This window comes from Acartia tonsa, chromosome 7 (assembly GCF_053477335.1).
Source record: "Acartia tonsa isolate MP-2025a chromosome 7, ASM5347733v1, whole genome shotgun sequence".
Lineage (NCBI taxonomy): Eukaryota > Metazoa > Arthropoda > Copepoda > Calanoida > Acartiidae > Acartia > Acartia tonsa.
In genome coordinates this window covers 22,152,854-22,172,835 of record NC_137266.1, presented here as the reverse complement: position 1 = coordinate 22,172,835, position 19,982 = coordinate 22,152,854, and the positions used below count along the sequence as shown (strand labels likewise).

Here is a 19,982-nt window from a genome sequence, read left to right as displayed (position 1 = left end):
CACCCCCAACCGCCTTAAAACTAAAAATCTCCCCCCCCCCCATTTTTTTGTTTATAAGGAAGTTAGTGCAATTAAACTACTGGCAGCACCAGTAGTACTTAATTTTTTGTTTGTTTTTTAATTACCTCGTGGGGAAAAAGCCCCTAGACGCTAGGGAAGAAGCCGCTAGTTTACATATATAACACTAAAAAAGAACGTTATGAGTATGACCTTATAGCTATCAAGTTGCCTATCAGATTAGTTACAAAAATCTTCAAGGTTTTCAATCGTTATATAACAAGACTTTTTAAATTTCAGAGATATCAATACAATAAAATGTAGTTAACAAGAATAATATAATTTTTATAGATAAAAAGTTACTGTGAAACAAGCAGTGATAATAATTTATTTTCTTCTCCTCACTGATGTAAAAATTTAAATGGATGTAGGAATGCGGTCATCAGGGTCTAGTTTTGGTTCTGCCAGCTCAGATTCTGGCATCAAGGACGATGGCAGGTATGCACGGACAACAAGGATTTATTATAGCGCAGCTACTATACAAAAAACCTACGGAACGGAAAAAGAGAAAAATTTAGCCAAAAAAGAAATCCTTTTGATTGACATCTTTAAAAAACATTATTTTAAAAATATGTGTAAAAATGAGTATAGGTTAAACTTAGTCCAACAATATAAAGTTTTTAAAATGAACTCCTATCAATTGGAAGGACCTTTAAAACGATGGCCTCAAGACTATATGTTTTTTTGCCAATCTAATTAAATGTAATTTTCGGTAGTTAATGACATATATACGTTTATTTATGAAGTAGCAGTTAAAAAAATTGCTATGTTTAATTTTTAGCAATTTTTTGCATTGTTATATTGTTTTAGATTTTCACCATTGGCCTGGGTGAAACGGCGGACCCCTTCTCTTCCCTCCTGTCTGATCCGCAGGAAATCTTCCTTCTTCCAAGTAAGTTTTTATGAGTTCAGCACCTCTGTAATTAACCTTGTTTTTTGAACCACCTTCCCTTCCCTCCTGTCTTAATCGCAGGAAATCTTCCTTCTTCCAAGTAAGTTTTTATGAGTTCAGCACCTCTATAATTAACCTTGTTTTTTGAACCACCTTCTCTTCTCACCTGTCTTGTCCGCAGGAAATCTTCCTTCTTCCAAGTAAGTTTTTTTATGAGTTCAGCACCTCTATAATTAGCCGTGTATTGTGATTCACAGGAAATCTTCCTTCTTCTCTGAAAGTGCAGCACCTCTTTAATTAACCTTGTCTTTATATTCCGATTTTTTCCCTCCTGTCTGATTCGCAGGAAATCTTCCTTCTTCCAAGTAAGTTATATGTTATTCTAGTGTTGCTACTCTATAGGTTATTCCTAGTTTATTTCGAATATTCCCTAAAATTATTTTTTTACTCGGATAAATATTCAATAATCTATTACAAACTGTTAATTTTTATTTGGATACAAAATTATATGAATCAAAGATACTAGGACAAAATGCAAGAATAAATACTGAAAATGATTAATTAATAATCTAAATAAGATATTTTATTTTTTAATAATTAACCATTTCATAGGCGTCCAAGGGGGGGGGGTAATGGGCCATTTGGCACCCCCAAACGATTTTGGGGGTGCCGTAGGCACCCCCAAAATTTTGTGAACAATACCCCCCCCCAAAAAAAATTACCCCTACCTTGGGGGTGCCGTAGGCACCCCCAACGATTTTGGGGGGGGTATTTACCCCCCCCAAACGATTTTGGGGGGGTAAATACTCCCCCCAAAATAGAAAATCTTTAACAAAAAAAATTTTTGCGCGCTTCGCGCGCATTTTTAATACTAAATTTTTTATAAAATTTAAATTACCCCCCCCAAAAATTTTACCCCGGGGGTAAATTTTGGGGGGGGTAAACAAATTTTACCCCTGCCAACAGATTTCAGGGGGGGTAATTACCCCCCCCAAGCAAATTTTACCCCCGGGGTAAAAATTTTGGGGGGGGTAAAAAAAATTTGCGGCGCGCTTCGCGCGCCATTTTACCCCCCCCAAAACCAAATTACCCCCCCCTTAAAAAAATTTTACCCCCCCCAAAATAAAAAGCTTGGACGCCCCTGAACCATTTCAACTGTTTTTTTTAAATGTTAAACCCATGTGTAGTTATGATATAAAACATGTGTTAATTGCTTTATTAAAGTCAAGTTGCTCTTAATTCATAATAGTAAATATGGTTCATTTCAAGAAAAAAATAAGCAGGAACTTAATACAAAGCTTGATATATATTTATTTTCTTCAAACCACAAAAAAAGGATATCTTGAATTGCTTAAAGTTGAGCCCTTAAATCTTTGCGGCAAATAGTTGTAATTAGTTATATGAGAAATGAAAAATAGTTTTTCACAGGTTTTGGATAAAAGTAGGCAAAATAAGATTTAAAGACTATGCGGGTAGTTTTCAATCGTTTTATTACAAGATAGTGGCTACGCCCACTAAAGGCCTCTAGGGCCACTTAAAGGAAGGGGGGCAGTTAACCCTTTTTTTTTTACATATTATTTTTGAAAAGAAAAAAAATTTACCATTTTTTGGATTAGTGTGGATACTTTTTTGAGGGCCGTTTTCTATTGGAAAATTGGTGTTAACCTTCCCAAAATGTTTTAAAATCTTCACAGGGTCTATTGGAAGTATCACTGTAAAGGAAAACCATATCGGTTAGCGAGATCCTTGGGTAAACATAGATATCCTGAAATTTTTATATAAGGATAAATAAGCAATTTTGTACAAAATGCTAGAAATTTAATATACTATGGTTTTGCTTCATTTTAATTTAATACAAACCGGTTCTAAATTATTAAAAGAATCATATCTATCACAATAAAATATAAGAATTAACTGTCTTTAAAACTATTTACGAACAATTTTCACTATAATTATAAACCTAATTTTTCTTCCTTTGTAAATATTTTTGAGCATATAAAGAGAGAAAAGGGAAGTATAATTAATCAAAACTAATGAAAATTGTACAAAAAAAGTAATAGATTCCAATTCAACAAGGGTTTGGGAAAAGTTTTAGGTTTTATAAAAACTTTAAGCATTGTTTAATGAGCAGATGGTGCCACCCATAGCCTTTAGGTCTTTCCCTATTTAGAAGCAAAGTTGTAAATCTTCTGAGTGTAAATTTAGACATGTTAGAAACCTTTTATCGGTCTTATATGGTGATTCCTGGAACTTAAAGGTATACCTAAACAAACTGTCTATCATAAAAAGGATAGCAACTCATTACCCTATAAAGCCCTTACAACTATTTAAACAACCAGCTTATAGTGCCTATAAAAAATGACATCATACAATAAAATGACCAATGATAATATTATACATTATACATTATACTTGACGAATGGTAAAAAATATACTGGCCTCCCGTTGGCCATACGTAGTGTATGATGTCATCTATTTTTAGGCACCATAAGCTGCTTCCTATCTTAAAACTTTTTAAAGCATTTATGATATACAGCGGACTATTTCTTTTACTAAATTGCATTTTCAATTGTTCTATTGTATAACTTATTATGTTTTGCTTTTACGGATGTTGTTATCCTTGTTTTGTCTAATGTTTAGTGGCAGCAGGATACTATCCTAATTTGTTGAGTGTAATTGCTTGTTAATGACAAAAGATAGACCTTAATAATTAATGAATATATCTACCATGTGCTCGATCACTGCCGCAAAATGCAAAGTAAAACTAAGCTAATTTTGCATAGAATTTGCTTATTATTTCACTTTCTAAGACCCCCTAGTGTTTATTTTCTTTCTACCAAGGAGGAAGGAGACATTGTATTGTAACTTATGCTTGTACTCAATGATTTATAAAGTTTGGTTATACACTTTGTTTACTTTTTTGCGTCGTACTTTTATAAAATCTTTCATTAAATGATCCAAGCTAGCATTGACAAAACGTTTAACCAATAAAAAAATGTATATTTGTAAATTTAGGAATATGCAGTTTTAAAAAATTGTTTTCTAATGTCCATATGGACATACGGACAAATAGTAGCTTCTAAAACAAATATCCCTTCTTTTCCCAACAATATATCTTAAAATGGAAAAGATATGTTATAGGATATTTATTAATTTATTTATATAAAGGGGAAATAATTCGCTTCGCATCCCCTGAAAATATTTTGCTAAAGATAAAAGTTGCTTAATTTTTAGCCTTTTTTCGCGTTAAAAATTTTTGGTGGGGAGGGTTTCCAGAGGTAATTTGTCTAGGGAGGGTTGTGATTCCGTTCCCCAAAATAGTTAAAAAAAAACCTCCTATAGGCCTATAAGAATCTTCACTGTAAAGGAAAACCATATTGATCCTTCGCTTAAGACAGACAAAAATACAGGCGTTTGTTACTTTTGATAAGAATATATAGTAATAAATATTTAGGAGAAATATATTTCTTTATCTATAATACAAATTAGAATGATGTCTGTCCGTCTGTCCCTTAAGATTTCGGAAACCACTGAACCGATCGGATTCTACTCTTTAGGGAATATACTTAATAATCCTGTGGGGGTTTTAGGCAATTTTCTATGGGGGGTGGGACACCCCCCCCCCCCCCGAAAAACAAAAAATCCCCCCGCCATTTTGTTTAATTATCAAAAATAGTGGTGGAGTGGGGGATCTCTAGGTAATAAAAGATGTAATTATACCTCTTGGGGCAACGCCCCTATAGGCTATGGGCGAATCCGCTAGTAGAGTTATAAAAAACAGAAAATATCTAAAAAAAATGTAAATTTTTTTTTATTCTTCCCTTAACCTTAAGGAAAACGCCCCTAGAGGTTAGGGCCGAAGCCGCTAGTATTTTATATTTCAGCCAATGTCAATTAGGTAAAATTTAGAAAGGGTCACAATTCATGATAATTATCAGAATGTTTGTATGTAGCTTTTCTATCTATTATCCTATGAACTTAAACATTAAACAAAATATTATTTTAATTATCTCTGTAAAGAAATCCTAAAATAGTTCAATTGTTTGTAATGTTTTATTTTCTTAACAAAAAAGATAATGATAAAAAAACATATCTTACTGTCCCATCCCAATGATATAACTTAAAAGAGAAAAGTAGCCTTGAGCATTTCTAGTCAAACTTTTTTGGCCAAACCAGGGATAAGGGATGGGAAACGTAAGAAAATACTATTCCAGGCCTATTTTCCAACTAGGCCTAAAAAACTAGTTTCGGGATGACGCAGTAGTTAGATTTGAAAACTATGAACAATGATGAAATAGCTATTATATGAATGCAAAGAAAAAAAGTATAGAATAGAATTCAGGTAGTTGATTTCACCTATCATAAAATATAATAAAAACTTTTCAAAGAACCAATATGTTAGTGGCTTTAAGTAGAATCCCGTTATTACTTTGCCAAACCCCCCCCCCCCCATTTAAAAAAAAGTTTTTTTTGAGATGGTTAAATCTGATTTATTTTCAAACATTTTAAGGGGGGATCTACTTCACCCCAAAATTTGTATATAGAAATAAACACTGCTTTAGCTCCCCAGCTTTAATAAATAAATTAAGTAGAATTGAATAAGTACATGGGTAACATTCTATCAACTAATTGTTCCATAGCAAACATATAAATTAAGAATTTAAAAAAAAATTTATTTTACGTTAAATATTAACAGAAAAGTTCAATTAAGTGTGCAATAATTTTTACCAAAATTAATGAAATTTTTTTTTTAACAAAACACAGTACACTTTTATTTACATATTGAACTAGTTTTGTATTTGTGATCATTTAGATGGGTTATCAATTCCACATGAAATGTAACTTTTAAATTGTCTAAAGACATGAGTTTTTCACATTGTTCTAAAGTATAAAATGTTGAATCCTACTCAGTCTTCAAAAAACGATCTCTCAATTTATGTTTTGCTATATGGACATTTATTAATGTGTAAATTTAATAATAAGTTGATGTGATTGAACGTCATATATATTGTTGTCATTCTAATAGCAGAAAGTTTCCATTGTTGTCTTTCTAATAGCAGAAATTTATGTTTGGTTGAATTAATTTAGCCAATAATGAACTGGGGGACGCGTTTGTTATTAATTAATTGGTTAATGCTAAAAGCAAGTTTCAGGCTATTGGATATTGGCCTACAGCCAATGAGGAACTGGGGGAAATGAGTTGATTTTATAGGCAAAAAAGAAAAGTTGCCCCATCACTTTTAAAAGGAGGCTGAGACCTAATATTTGGTCAGGTTTCCCATCCCTTATCCCTGGGCCAAACCAATATTAAAACTTAGGACAGAAAAATGGGTTGTCAACTCAACTGAGGATTTTATTTAATTATTTCTTTAAATTGTGTAACCACCAGAAAAAAAAACAAAAAAAGCATCGAATGTCTTTGTATTTAAAAGGATAGCAATGAGAAAAAATAGCCGATACGATACGAAGAGTTAAATTGATAAAATAGCCAAAAATCACCCTGCGACCTATGTGAAGTTTCACTAAAACCAAGAGCTTAATCCGCTCATTTGTTATTGCTATATTAAGCTACAAACCTAAAAACAGTACTACTTTGTATAATAGGATATGAAGATTAGATATGGTATAGAATCGTTTCCATCAATAATCTTAATCTACATATGGGATAATTTTGTTTATCATAATTTATCTTCCATTATCTAGTTCCTTCAGAACCTTTTAAGAAACTAGACTAAAGTATCATGTCAAACCAATTTAAATATTGGAAAACTTTTCTTTTCACATGCAACTGAAAGAACTCAGTTTTAAACAAGAATGAAAACAATCTTGAAGTAGCAAAGAACAGAAAAATTTTTGTATAAAAAATATTAGGGTGCCAAGGTTGATTGCAAATGTTTGATCACAGTTTTAATTATTAAAAATCTTTACAAATGCATTTAAGAAAAAAACAGGTTTAAACAACAAGCAATTTGATTAGTATTTTACAAGTACATTTTTCCTTGCTTAAAAAATAAATATGAATTGGAAACTATTCTAGCTTGTCAACTTTGTAATCCGAAAGTTAAAGATAGTATAAACATTAAATTATTACCTCCAGAATTTTGTATTTATTAACTTTTTGCCAACATCATAGAAAACCTTTTTAAAACAAAAGCAAGCATGGTAACATCCATAAAAGCAGAGCTCACCAAATATCAAATCAATGATTGTCTTTCGCACATCTAAACAAAAATTTTGGGTAAGCAACTTTCATGTGGTTCTTGAATTCAATTTAAACATTAAAAACTCTGAATTCTGCTAGATATTCTATTAAATTAAATTTGTTTATGCTTAAAAATGCAAGTTGTTAACAAACTTTTATTCGGTGACATATACCCCATGTTCTTTACAATAATTGATTTGATATGAGTATTAAATTGTATAGCTAACAAGTAGATATTAAAAGTTAAGGATGTTAAGTTGGCTTCAATAAAATAAGGTATATGCTTTTCTCGTATTCATTCGAATCCGGTGGATAGGAACCGGTTTTCATCCATACGAAAAAAACTATGTCTAGTACCGTATCATATCCAGCTTTCTACTAATATACATAAAAATGTACAATCATAAGATTTAAACCAGTTTTTTAGCCGGTGCCTCCGGCACCTCGGGGCTAAAAAAAATAGTTTTAATCTTATAATTGTACTTTCTATATCCGCGGAAAGCCGTTTATAATACGATGCGAGAAATAACTATTCTGAGATGTTTCCATAAAAAGATGATATCTTTTCTAAAAATATTTTTATCTTCAGAAGTTGCACCGGAAAAGAAACTCATGTGGCCAGGGATCAAGTGGGGATGTGAGTACCTCTCAGCCCCCACAACTCCTTCCCCTGCCAACATTTTCCCAGGCGGGGGTGGGATCGACCGACCACCCGCACTTGCTGCCCCTACCCCCATTCACCCCTCATGACCAAAATCTCAGGTGATTATAAATTGATTGAATTCCTAAAAAAATATTTTTTTATTGATTTTATCATTATTATAGACAAAGGGACCTCCATGGCTCTCCATCTGTTACAAAATTAAATCTAGGCATATTTTGGCTTTTTTGTGTTTTATGATAGGTCACACTAAAAATGGACATTTTAAAACCTGTTTTTCTTCTTTAAATTTTTTCTCTCTATCATTTTGTGGGACGGTGTGTATTTCTATATTATTAATCTTAAGTTTCATGAAAACCATTTTATTATGTTAAGGAGTATGGCAAAATCTCCATGTAGAACGCCATGTAATCCAATTATAAACGATGTACCTGACTCAACAACCTTGACTGCTCATTTTAAACCAGGTAATTGGTCTACCTTTATTTTTTAACAGGGTAGAATGAGAAAAGAAATGGAAAAAGGGGTGAATATATTTAGAAAGGGCAAAGATTATTAGTAACAAGTTGGATTTTTCTGTCCCTTTAGGCAAATGAACTGCAAATGCACCGAAACGTTTTTACTTTTGATTAAATTCTAAAAAGATTGAGACTGAATGAGCTGAAAAAATTATTATCAAATACATAATGTAAATTTGAAGTGAAATATACAAATTGTACCCTATCTCCAGATTTCTAATGAGTAGGGCAGGAGGAATGAAGAAAAAGGGAGAAAGGCAAAAATGAAGAAAATATATGGTCGTTAAAATTTAGAGGGAGAAGAAAAAAGAAAAAATAACTACCAACATACCATAAGATCAAATAGACAGACACTATAACTTATAGAGTGGCATTCTCACTAATAGATCGTTGAATTACAATTTTAATTTTAGGGTTAAATTGTCTGTAAAGCAATTTATCTTTTTTCTCTAATATATCATAAAAGTTTTACATAATATTCAAAGCAGTTTATTTCTTTTATAATTATTGTACGAAAATTCGTCCAAATCCATCGAAGGTCACTAAGATAGCATTGACTGATCCTTTACTTTTTATCAAAGACTTTAAATGTTTTAAACAAGTGCAGTTTAAAGTTGATTTTTTTTGCCTAGTTTATAATTTTGAAATGTTATTTATTGTCTTGCTAAGGCAGTCGTTTAATGGAAATGCCTATCCTTTTTAACTATCTGCAATTGACGTATCTTTTGCAATCTCTATAATTTGATTCTTTTCTTACTTTTGTATACTTTTCTATGTATTTATCTTGACCTATCTCTCTATCTACCTAAACCGTCGATTGTGGCTTGTCTTAGGGAAGGCGATAAGTTTGAATCTTGGATGAACCTCGTATCATAACTAATGGCGTTAAAAATGGTTAGATTGACAGATTAGGGGACAATCCTTTGACCCAAAACCCATTATAATGCACAGAAAGAACTTTCAGACAACGGTTGTGAAATTAAAGAGTTGGTTGTCTGTTAATTAACCTACTACCACGGGTGTTTGGACAGAGAAGGAGAGATTAACTCCCCTTAGTTGTTATCCCTAAAGCGTCATTGTAAGGAAATTAATGTATCTATCTATCTATATAGGTAGAGACTCAGTTCTGAAGATAGAACATTGTGACTCAGGCCAGAGTATGGAGTCCTACCACTCGGCACATAGTACTCCTATACCATACATAGATGATTCTATAGGTAGGTATTATATATAAATACTAGCGGCTTTGAAGCCTCTAGGGACACTAAAGGCGAGAAGGAGAAGTCGACCTCATCCCATTTTCATTTTAAGTTTTAAAAAGAAAAAGGTTTTTTTTTTTTTGGGGGGGGGGGGTGGGGGACATAAACATTCACCTGACCTAAGAGAAGCTTCACTCTCAAGAAGAACAATGTCGGTTTAGTGGTTAGCGAGATTCTTTGCTACAGACACAAAAAGCTTATTACTTTATATAATAGGATATAGATATTTTAACACTGCACATAGTACTTCTAAACCATACATAGATGAGATAGGTGTTATCTGCAAATATATTTATTTCTCCTTACCATTAGGCTCAATTTTTAATCAAATCTTAACTAAAAATATCCCAAAAACAAATTTAGTTTAAAATTTTCAAAAAGATACTAAATGGAAAATTTTAATGTTTTAAAACAAAATTTTACAGTCTGATGCTCATTTTGTAAAATTTTCAAATATCAAATTTAAGGAGAATTTTGTTAAAATTTGTTTCTTAATAACGGAAAAATACGGAAATATTTCAATTCTGAAAATAAGGTCAAATAACTATATTATAAAAGAGGTCCATTTTATTGTAGACTAATAAATCCGATTTTTGTCTTAGGATTAAGATATTGCTATTTATGGGTTTAATAGGTTTTCAGAGAAGCTGTGTAAATGTATTAGGATGGTTTTTAGCCTATTTAACTATTTTATATTTCCTTTAGATTCTAGGGGCGAAGTATTTAAATTGTTTGGTTACAAAATATGATAAATTTTGAATTTATAAATTTAAAGGCACAAATTAGAGAGTAGAAGTGCAAATTTGCAACGCAAAATAATGTAAATTTTATCAAAAACTTTTTAAAATATCCACTTTATACTGTCTTTAAATTTGTTGAAATTTAAAATAGGAAAATATTACAGAGATTATAAATTTATATTTGCGTCACATTCTTTTGTTTGTTTAAGGTGGTGTTGGAAATTTTGGTTATTTTCCTTATTTTGTAAGTAGATCTCTATATTTTGGTTAGGTTTATTAGGGTTAGAAGGGGTCTTTTCAGGGATTAAACAATGGAAGATAAATTGGCGTGCATACCCATTAATGATCAACAAATGATCTGTGGATTGAAATCATAAGATAAAATGCTTGGTCACTTTAAGCATAAACCAATCAATTAAGATTCAATAAAAGTAACCAAAAATTTAATAACTAAAGAGCAACTACTAAAATACTAAACTTATCTGTACACTGTACAGTATGTTATATTTGGGGTTTGTTATTTTTATGGTTGCTTTTAAAGATAGTCGTATGAAACCATAGCTCTTTATATCAATCCATCAAGTATTTTTAGAGGGGAGGGGCGTCATTGTTCTACACACAAAATGCGGGAGTAATATTGCAATATCTTATGCAAACATGAGATAACAGATATGCAAGAAAATTCATACATTTTTAATGTTTTCAATATGAATATTAATAACGGTATCAAAATTTCATATACACACATGAAAGTTATAGGATGTCTATATTGCTGTACAAAAAGATCTGGCTAACCGCTGGACTAATTTGGTTTCTTTTACAAGAAAATTACTTGAAATTAAAAATGACCCCAAAAACCTAAAACAAAGACAAAATATGCAAGACATGAACAATTATTAGTGCTGTATTCTTTCAAATGTATTATTCATCTTTAATTGTATTTTCAAGGAATCTTTATTTTAAAAAATATCACTTTAGGTCAGTTTAGGCTAGGCTATATTGGGTACTGGGCAGCCCCGCAGGATTATGGCAGCGCTGATAAGACTCAGATAAATTTGCAGGGGCTAGGCATAGGAAAAACCGTTTCAATCCATTTAAAAAATAAGGGGAGTTGGGGTTAGTACGTGAGAAGCAATTTGTAGAAAGTACCAAATTCTTCTTTCTACAGACGAACCTGACCGCCTGAACGTGCCAGCACAGCATCCTTCCTCCAACCTGTTCTCCTCCTCCCAGACCAACCTACACGCTTCACAAACCAGTCTGGCGGCGAGCCGGCGCCCGTCTAAAACCTGTGACCCGCCGAAGACGCCCATGAAAGAGGGAACTGCACCTGGTTCGAGGAAAACGTCAGGTAAGATTTTTACTTGCTGATACGTTCAGTGAAGCTCAGCTTCTTCTTTTAAAGTCAGATAGTTTCAGAAATTATCTTTTTGACGTTCCATGGGTTTTATAAGTATGTAAACAAAATATCCTTATATGAAAACAGTGGTAACAAAATCAATAAATAAATATAGGAAAGTTTAAAAAAGAAAAGCTGCGGGCAAAAGTAAACACTTTAATTTCTATTTTAAGACAATACATAGTAAACCAATTATTATAATATAGTGTAGCTACTTTATAACTAGGGGTATATCCGTTTTTCCGTCTGATTGACAACAATTTATAAAAAAGACAGCTACCTTATTTATTAACTAGCGGCTACGCCCCTAGAGGCCTCTAGGGGCGTTCGAGGAGCAGAGAGTCAAATTTAATAACCTAATTTCTTATTTTAGATTTTAAAAGAAAAAGTAAAAAAAATGGGGGGGGGGTGCCCTAGATATACCACACTTTTCTGGGATCTTGCTGAGTCAAGTATCAACTGTTGGGAATATCAAAGGATTACTCCATGCAAAATTTGAGCCGGATCCGGCCAAAACCGGCCGTGAATTTTATGAAAAACCGGTTTTTTCCGGTTTTTAAGGGGTATCTGTAAATCGATTCAGCTGGAGCAAAACCGGTTGGAGGTACAAAAAATTTTACTTCATATGAAATTTATCCAATGCAATTGCCTACAAAAATGTACTTCATTATCAACTCGATTGGACAACTCTTTCCCCTCCTAAATGTCCATTAAAACCTCGGAAACGGCAAAAATCGCCAAAAATCACGCCTTCGGCGGCGAATAACGGCTAAACGGTCAGCCGGAGGCGAATGAAACATAAATAAAGAAATGTCCGCCTCAAAAAGTTGTTCAACATCAAAGAGATGCTTGAAGTCTCTAAAACGACTCCTTCCCCTCCTTTAAGGGGATAAACTGAAAAAACGTGATTTTCAAAAGTATGCCCACTTCGTGGGTGTGGGGGGCACTGAACCCGTCACCCCAGGGTCACCAAATATAAAGTCTAGGCGGCCCACAATGCTAAATTTTTACCAAGTGAAAGTCTTGTGTCAATATCTCTTATGAGAAAAAAGTTATTAATTAATTAAAATTTCAAATTGTGATTTTTTGATGGATTTCTTTGATGAAATGACAGGCTGGTCAATTTTTAGGCCATTTTTTGCGGTTTTTGGGCCGTCACGCCCAAACAGTTTGAGATAATCTCACGGGACTTTTTGCCCGACTTAAGTCTGGTTATTTGTGAGGTCTAAGAAAAAAAAATCCCGGATTGGATGAAGCACACCGTCGCTGTGCGCCGTCAAAAATCGCTGGTTGGCTCATTTTGCCCCCTCAAACCCTCACCTCGTGCCATTTTTCTGTGTAAAGATTATGATTATAATCTTTTGCATAAGTCTGATTTTTTTTCCTAGACCTCACAAATAACCAGACTTAGGTTGGGCAAAAGGTCCCGTGAGATTATATCAAACCGTTTGGACGTGACAGCCCAAAAACCGCAAAAAATGGCCTAAAAATTGACCAGCCTGTCATTTCATCAAAGAAATCCATCAAAAAATCACAATTTGAAATTTTAATTAATTAATAACTTTTTTCTCATAAGAGATATTGACACAAGACTTTCACTTGGTAAAAATTTAGCATTGTGGGCCGCCTAGACTTTATATTTGGTGACCCTGGGGTGACGGGTTCAGTTCCCCCCACACCCACGAAGTGGGCATACTTTTGAAAATCACGTTTTTTCAGTTTTTCCCCTTGAAGGAGGGGAAGGAGTCGTTTTAGAGACTTCAAGCATCTCTTTGATGTTGAACAACTTTTTGAGGCGGACATTTCTTTATTTATGTTTCATTCGCCTCCGACTGACCGTTTAGCCGTTATTCGCCGCCGAAGGCGTGATTTTTGGCGATTTTTGCCGTTTCCGAGGTTTTAATGGACATTTAGGAGGGGAAAGAGTTGTCCAATCGAGTAGATGATTAAGTACATTTTTGTAGGCAATTGCATTGGATAAATTTCATGTGAAGTAAAATTTTTTGTACCTCCAACCAGTTTTGCTCCAGCTGAATCGATTTACAGATACCCCTTAAAAACCGGAAAAAACCGGTTTTTCATAAAATTCACGGCCGGTTTTGGCCGGATCCGGCTCAAATTTTGCATGGAGTAATCCTTTGATATTCCCAACAGTTGATACTTGACTCAGCAAGATCCCAGAAAAGTGTGGTATATCTAGGGTGCCCCCCCCCCTCATTTTTGATTTTAGTTAAAAAAATTCAAAAAAAAAATTTCTGGGGGGGGATTTTTCATTTTTTGGGGGGTTGTAGGTGTCCCACCCCCCCAAAAAATAGTTATAAACCTTCCTGGGACCTATGAGAAGCTACCCTGTTAAGGAGAACCCGATTGGTTCAGCGATTAGCGAGATCCTTTGGTATAGACACACAGATACACAAACACACAGACATCCCGTCACTTTAGTATAAGGATGTGTTTAGGCAAATAAAATATCTTTATGATAAAGTAAAAGGATCTCTGTCCGTATGTGTCTCTGCCTGTCTGTACATAAGCATCTCGCTAACCGCTGAAACGATATGGTTCTCCTTTACAGAGAAGCTTCATATAGATCCAGGGAAGGTGCACAACTATTTTTGGAGAGGGTAACAACACTCTCTCTAAAAAAATCAACACTAGAAAAAAATGCCCCTAACTAAAAATTCTATTATCTTTTCTTTTTTAAACATAAAATTTATTGCAGGGGGAGGGCGACTCCCCCCCCCCCATCCCTCCAGGGGCGTAACCGCTGGTATAAAGATGAAGAAGATATATTTTCTAAGATCAAATGAGTTAATATTTAATGGAAACTTAATTTTAGTGATCTATTGATACACCAAATGAATATGACATTCTCGTTTCGACAAGATTTTGGGTGCTTTCATTTAAAGTAGCTTTAGAGCTGTCCCCTCTCCCAAAATAAATTGAAAATAACCTAACTTAATCTTACCTAAAGAAACAAAAATAGATATTTACATATTTTTCAAAATAAGGGAGGAGGGTTTGTGTACGGGACTTACTAATTTGAGGGAAACTGCCCTGGTTATTTAATCATTTTAAGTTACTTTTTAGGTGGATGGACGTCTGGTTTGAACCCGTACGACACCCTGTTCCCTCTGCTAATTCCCCTGCAGGCTGATATCAATGGAAACTCACGTCCTTGTGGTAAAACAGAATGTTCTCTACGGTTTCTCTACCTCCTTCGCTTGTTAGAAGATAGGGTAAGATTTAAAAATAAAATTATCAGAGCTTTTTAAAAAGTCAAATGGTAAAATGGATGTAGAATATACGTGGATATTATAACAAGGGAAAATTGTCATCAATTTAGGTTGTTATTTCCCCTTTAATTTATTGTCAAATTTGTTAATCTAGTTGAAGAGGATTGGATGGGGATAACGTTATTTTAGCTTACTACAAAATACACTTTGTTAGAAAACATGATATTCTGGTGTAAGATCTAAGTAGTCGGGATCTAAAAGACAATGAACGATAAATTAATATACATACACCCCTAATAACGATAACGAAAACTATCTTTTCTGTATATTATAATTATAGTTTTATTTACAATTATTACACTGAAAGTTTCACAATCAAATGAAGATTTGGTAAAATTTCCAGGGATCGGAAGCCTCACGTAAGCCGCGCATAAGCCTCAGTTTTAAACCTGCTTGTGAGCAGAAAAAAAAAATTTCAGAAAGAAGGATTGTCTGCTAAAGAGCCGTTTTATACATCCAGCTGAATTTTATAGTGATAAAATCACGATTTCACTGAGGCTTACACGCGGCTTACGTGAGGCTTCCGATCCCTGAAAATTTCCGATATTTTTTCAGCCAACGAAGGAGAGATATTATTAATACAATCTTTGGGACTATTACAATTTACGATCTTTACAACGGTTTCTTTTTGACATTCTACCCAGCCCGAATCTTGATAAATAGTGACAATGTGAAAAAATTATTAATAATCATATATGTATATCAAAATATTAACATTTAGTTTAAAAATTTGTCTTAGATGCTTTTAGTTTCCTTATATTATTAAACTCTTTCAATTGGGATATATTATTAAGCCTTTATGCTATTTTTGTTGTAAAGCATTGCACATAGGGGCAAGAAGGGGCATCAATTCACCACCCCCAAATCAAGTTTTAAACATTCTATGAGTATTATCATACCCAATGTACATCAGATTTCAAAGGAATCGTAAAAATACGCTTTTCAAGTAAGCATTCTAATGCATGGAAGTCAAGAAATGCAAAAATTTTCTAACAGAAAAAGGCATACTTTTTGTGTTTCACCAACAATTTTAAAAGTATTATAAAATCTCTTAGAATTAACGTAATTAGACAAAATAACTTTTGATGATTCATGCATTACATATATTTTGACACTATAAAAGAAAAAAACACAAATTGAAGAAATTAGTCCTAAATAATTCTAGTTGAAGTCAAGATTTTAGTTTTTTTTTGTTTGTTTTTTAATCAACTTTTAAGATCACAGTAAGAGGAAACATGTTTTCGCCGGGTGTCGCCGGCTAAAAAAACGATATTTGATTACCCAAAGACATATTTTAATCGCCAGTACTGGTTTCACTTACCCCCCTGCGCCCCCGTAGGGGTTTTTAGTTCGTTTTCTGAACGTAAGTGCACGAAAAGTTTGTAAGAAAAAGCGTTTAAATGCACTTTTAAAGTCAAAACTTAAGATATAATTCAAATAAATAAAAGACACAAAAACATAGACATATTGGGAAATATTTATTCTGACTTAGAATTAAAGTTAATAATAAGTATTTTCAAGTTCTATTCCACTAAATGATGGGAAGGAGAGGGGGGGGGGGGCTAAACCTAAATCTAAACTTCTTTATGTTTGATGTTTTAATGTAACTAAATAATCGTTTCTATAGATTATTACATATATCAGGGATCTAAAGGGATAAGACAAAGGTCAATAAATTGTTGTACATCCCCAATGATAATACACAAAATTACCCCTTGTGTAGATTAAAGTTAGTAGTTAAAACGTTTGAACACACAACTGTAAAACTTTAGGGACTAGTGTTATAAACAGCCCAATGTCCCCTACCTCACTGCGGAAAGGTAAAGTAAATATGCAAATAACGTGAGGTTCTTATAATCATTCTATATTGGAATTAGCAAGTAGTCTATCTGTCTGTCTATTGGTAATGCTTTGTTTTTAAATTATGTAGTTACATGGTATTCATGTTTAATGTCAGCAGTTTTATTTAGAAAGGGAGGGGACTGTTAATTACACTAGTCCCCAACCTTCAAAGTTTTATAATAACGTTTTTATATTCGTTAGCATAAGAACTTCAGGAAATTTAATTGATTTTTTATTGGTTGGTTCATTAAGATAAGTGTCAAAACTTTTCAACCACTACAGACAAATAATTTTGTAATATAATTTATTAAATATGTATCAATATTGGGGATGTACATATTAATCGGTTATTGTTTTGTTCCTTAGATCCCTAGGTGTTAATATATAATACAAAGTATCTTGATGTCTGTTTGTCTGTCCGCCCATCTCTTAAGATCTCGCTAACCACTAAACAGATTGAATTCTACTATTCAGGTAATATATATACTGGTCCTGTGGTTGTTTAAAGCTCTTTTTCAAAAATAAAAATCCTCCTCAATTTTTTCATATTTCTATAATTAGGGTCGGTCCGTCCGTACATCTGGTACAGATAGCTCTTTTACTTAACTTAAACAGGCTAGAACTGTCCTATCGATCTCAAACTTTTCATGCTGATTTCTACAACAGTTAGGTACGACTTAGAAAGCACAGCAACTCTATAATCGTTACCAGAAAGTCCGTACATCTATTTATAACAAGCTGATTTTTACTTTTTTGACAACAAATAATGGTTTTGAATGTTACAAATATCCTATTCATCTGATTTTTTGAATTCTGATTCCTATTTCAATAAGGTGTAATGTTATAAGCGAAGCTACTCTATAACCAAGTCCTAAAAACGTCAGTATGTCCTTAAACAGTAACATGTATTTAATCAGTTTTAATTACAATTTTGTATAGACATGCATTAATATTCAGTTCTGACACTTCACAAGTGTTAATGTTTGTTTGTCCTTCCATTTCAGAACTTCGCTTCTTTCATGGATGTTGTCATCCTTGTTTAATTACCTCTTGGGGCAAATCCCCTAGAGGCTAGGAGCGAAGCCGCTAGTATTCATATGAACAGTAAACAAGAATCATAATATCATTATAAATATAGATATTAGTTAATAAAAATTTATGTTAATCATGCCCACATTTATAATGGATTTATTAAACATAAAAATAAAGTGAAACTTGTAGCTTGCTAAAATAAGGATCCCCATCCACCCCCTTTACACCATCCCCTCCCCTCCTACTGAAATGAATTACATGACCCCAAATTTGACACTTTGAACACTAAAATCGGACTACAATTGACATAGTTACACTTTTAAGTGCCCAAAAAGCTAGTGATAGGGTAGCTGCGCTACTAAAAAATTCTCATATTGCTCTGATAACCAAAACCCCTAATTAGACGATTTAAACACAAAATTCAAGATAGTTGATGGATAGATAGATGGATAGATAGATGGATGGATAGATAGATGGATAGATAGATGGATAGATAGATGAATAGATAGATGGATAGGTAGATGAATAGATATATGGATAGATAGATGGATAAGTAAATGGATAGACAGATGGATAGATAGAGGGATAGATTGATGAATGGATAAATTGATAGTTGATGGATAAAGAGATGAATAGTTGATGGATAGATAGATGGATCGATATATAGATGGATAGACAGATGGATAGATAGATGGATAGATAGACGGATAGATAGATGGATAGATAGATGGAAAGATAGATGGATAGATAGATGGATAGATAGATGGATAGATAGATGGATAGATAGATGGATAGATAGATGGATAGATAGATGGATAGATAGATGGATAGATAGATGGATAGATAGATGGATAGATAGATGGATAGATAGATGGATAGATAGATGGATAGATAGATGGATAGATAGATGGATAGATAGATGGATAGGTAGATGGATAGATAGATGGATAGATAGATGGATAGATAGATGGATAGATAGATGGATAGATGGATGGATAGATAGATGGATAGATAGATGGATAGGTAGATGGATAGATAGATGGATAGACAGATGGATAGATATATGGACAGATAGATGGATATATTGATGGATAGATAGATGGATAGGGTAAGGGGGGGCTATTTTCGGGAGGGGTTAATCTGGTAATTTTCTATCTACCTTCATAAAATGACCTTTATCTCCATAATTCTTTCAAATGACAGAAAAAAACATAAAAGCAAATTTGTTTGTTTTTAAATTACCTACAAAAAAGTATAAAATGAAATTTTTGTGAGATCAATTTTAAGGGTACTAAATAATTAAATCCCCTTTTTGGTTGATTTGCCCCAATGTGCATTGGTATGAAGGAATCATGGTATGTATACATTTCCACACATGTAGAGCATGGCAATACAATAAAATATATTGCCCCTTTCCTTTGACATTTCCTTCAGTATCACCATTAAAAACTTTATTTGATACAAGCCGTTACGCACACGAGGGAAGGGAGGTGCTTTTGATTTTAGTTTTGAAAGAAAAAGTAAAAAAATAATTTGGGGTATTTTTTCTTTGGAGGTTTGAGGTGCCCTCCCCAAAAATAATTATAAACCTTCCCTGACCTATTTGGGGCTTCACTGCAAATAATTACCTTATAAGTTCAGCAGTTAGTGAGATCTTAAGCTGCAAACACAAAGACAGACTTACACAAAACATGAACGCGGATATAATATTATACGTCAGCGATGGCATACCAGCAAATGTATCATTATACGAAAGATAATCTATATAATAAATATAGACGGTCTAGGTCTAGATGAACATTCACTTAATTGGACCAATATAAGCTTAGTGTTAGAACAATCCAAACACATTATTGTTCAGAAAGTTTACATTTAAACGGCATTTTATTATTATAAGTCAGTTATAAAACATTTGAATTTCGTTTGATAAATCTTTTATTGTCAAAAAATTCCGTATTAGAGTTGAATCTTCTGACTGAAGATAAAAAATATACAAAGTCTATTAGTACTTTCTATTTCAAGTTGTACGGATTATCGTGTCTGATTGATCACTAGGGTAATACATCTATTATCTATATACAAATGTA

At 33.1% G+C, this 19,982-nt stretch overlaps 1 protein-coding gene across 1 annotated transcript in view; it reads left to right on the top strand.

Moving 5' to 3' along the window:
- The first annotated feature begins 301 nt into the window (after positions 1 to 301).
- The window catches only part of LOC145324201 (uncharacterized), a 63,219-nt gene continuing 43,538 nt past the window's right edge, over positions 302 to 19,982 (top strand). The window contains exons 1-7 of the mRNA XM_080166822.1: positions 302 to 495; positions 868 to 949; positions 7,741 to 7,913; positions 8,188 to 8,279; positions 9,443 to 9,547; positions 11,498 to 11,680; positions 14,816 to 14,964. Coding sequence (XP_080022948.1) covers positions 419 to 495; positions 868 to 949; positions 7,741 to 7,913; positions 8,188 to 8,279; positions 9,443 to 9,547; positions 11,498 to 11,680; positions 14,816 to 14,964 — 861 coding nt within the window. The 5' untranslated portion in view covers positions 302 to 418. The remainder of the gene's footprint in view (positions 496 to 867; positions 950 to 7,740; positions 7,914 to 8,187; positions 8,280 to 9,442; positions 9,548 to 11,497; positions 11,681 to 14,815; positions 14,965 to 19,982) is intronic.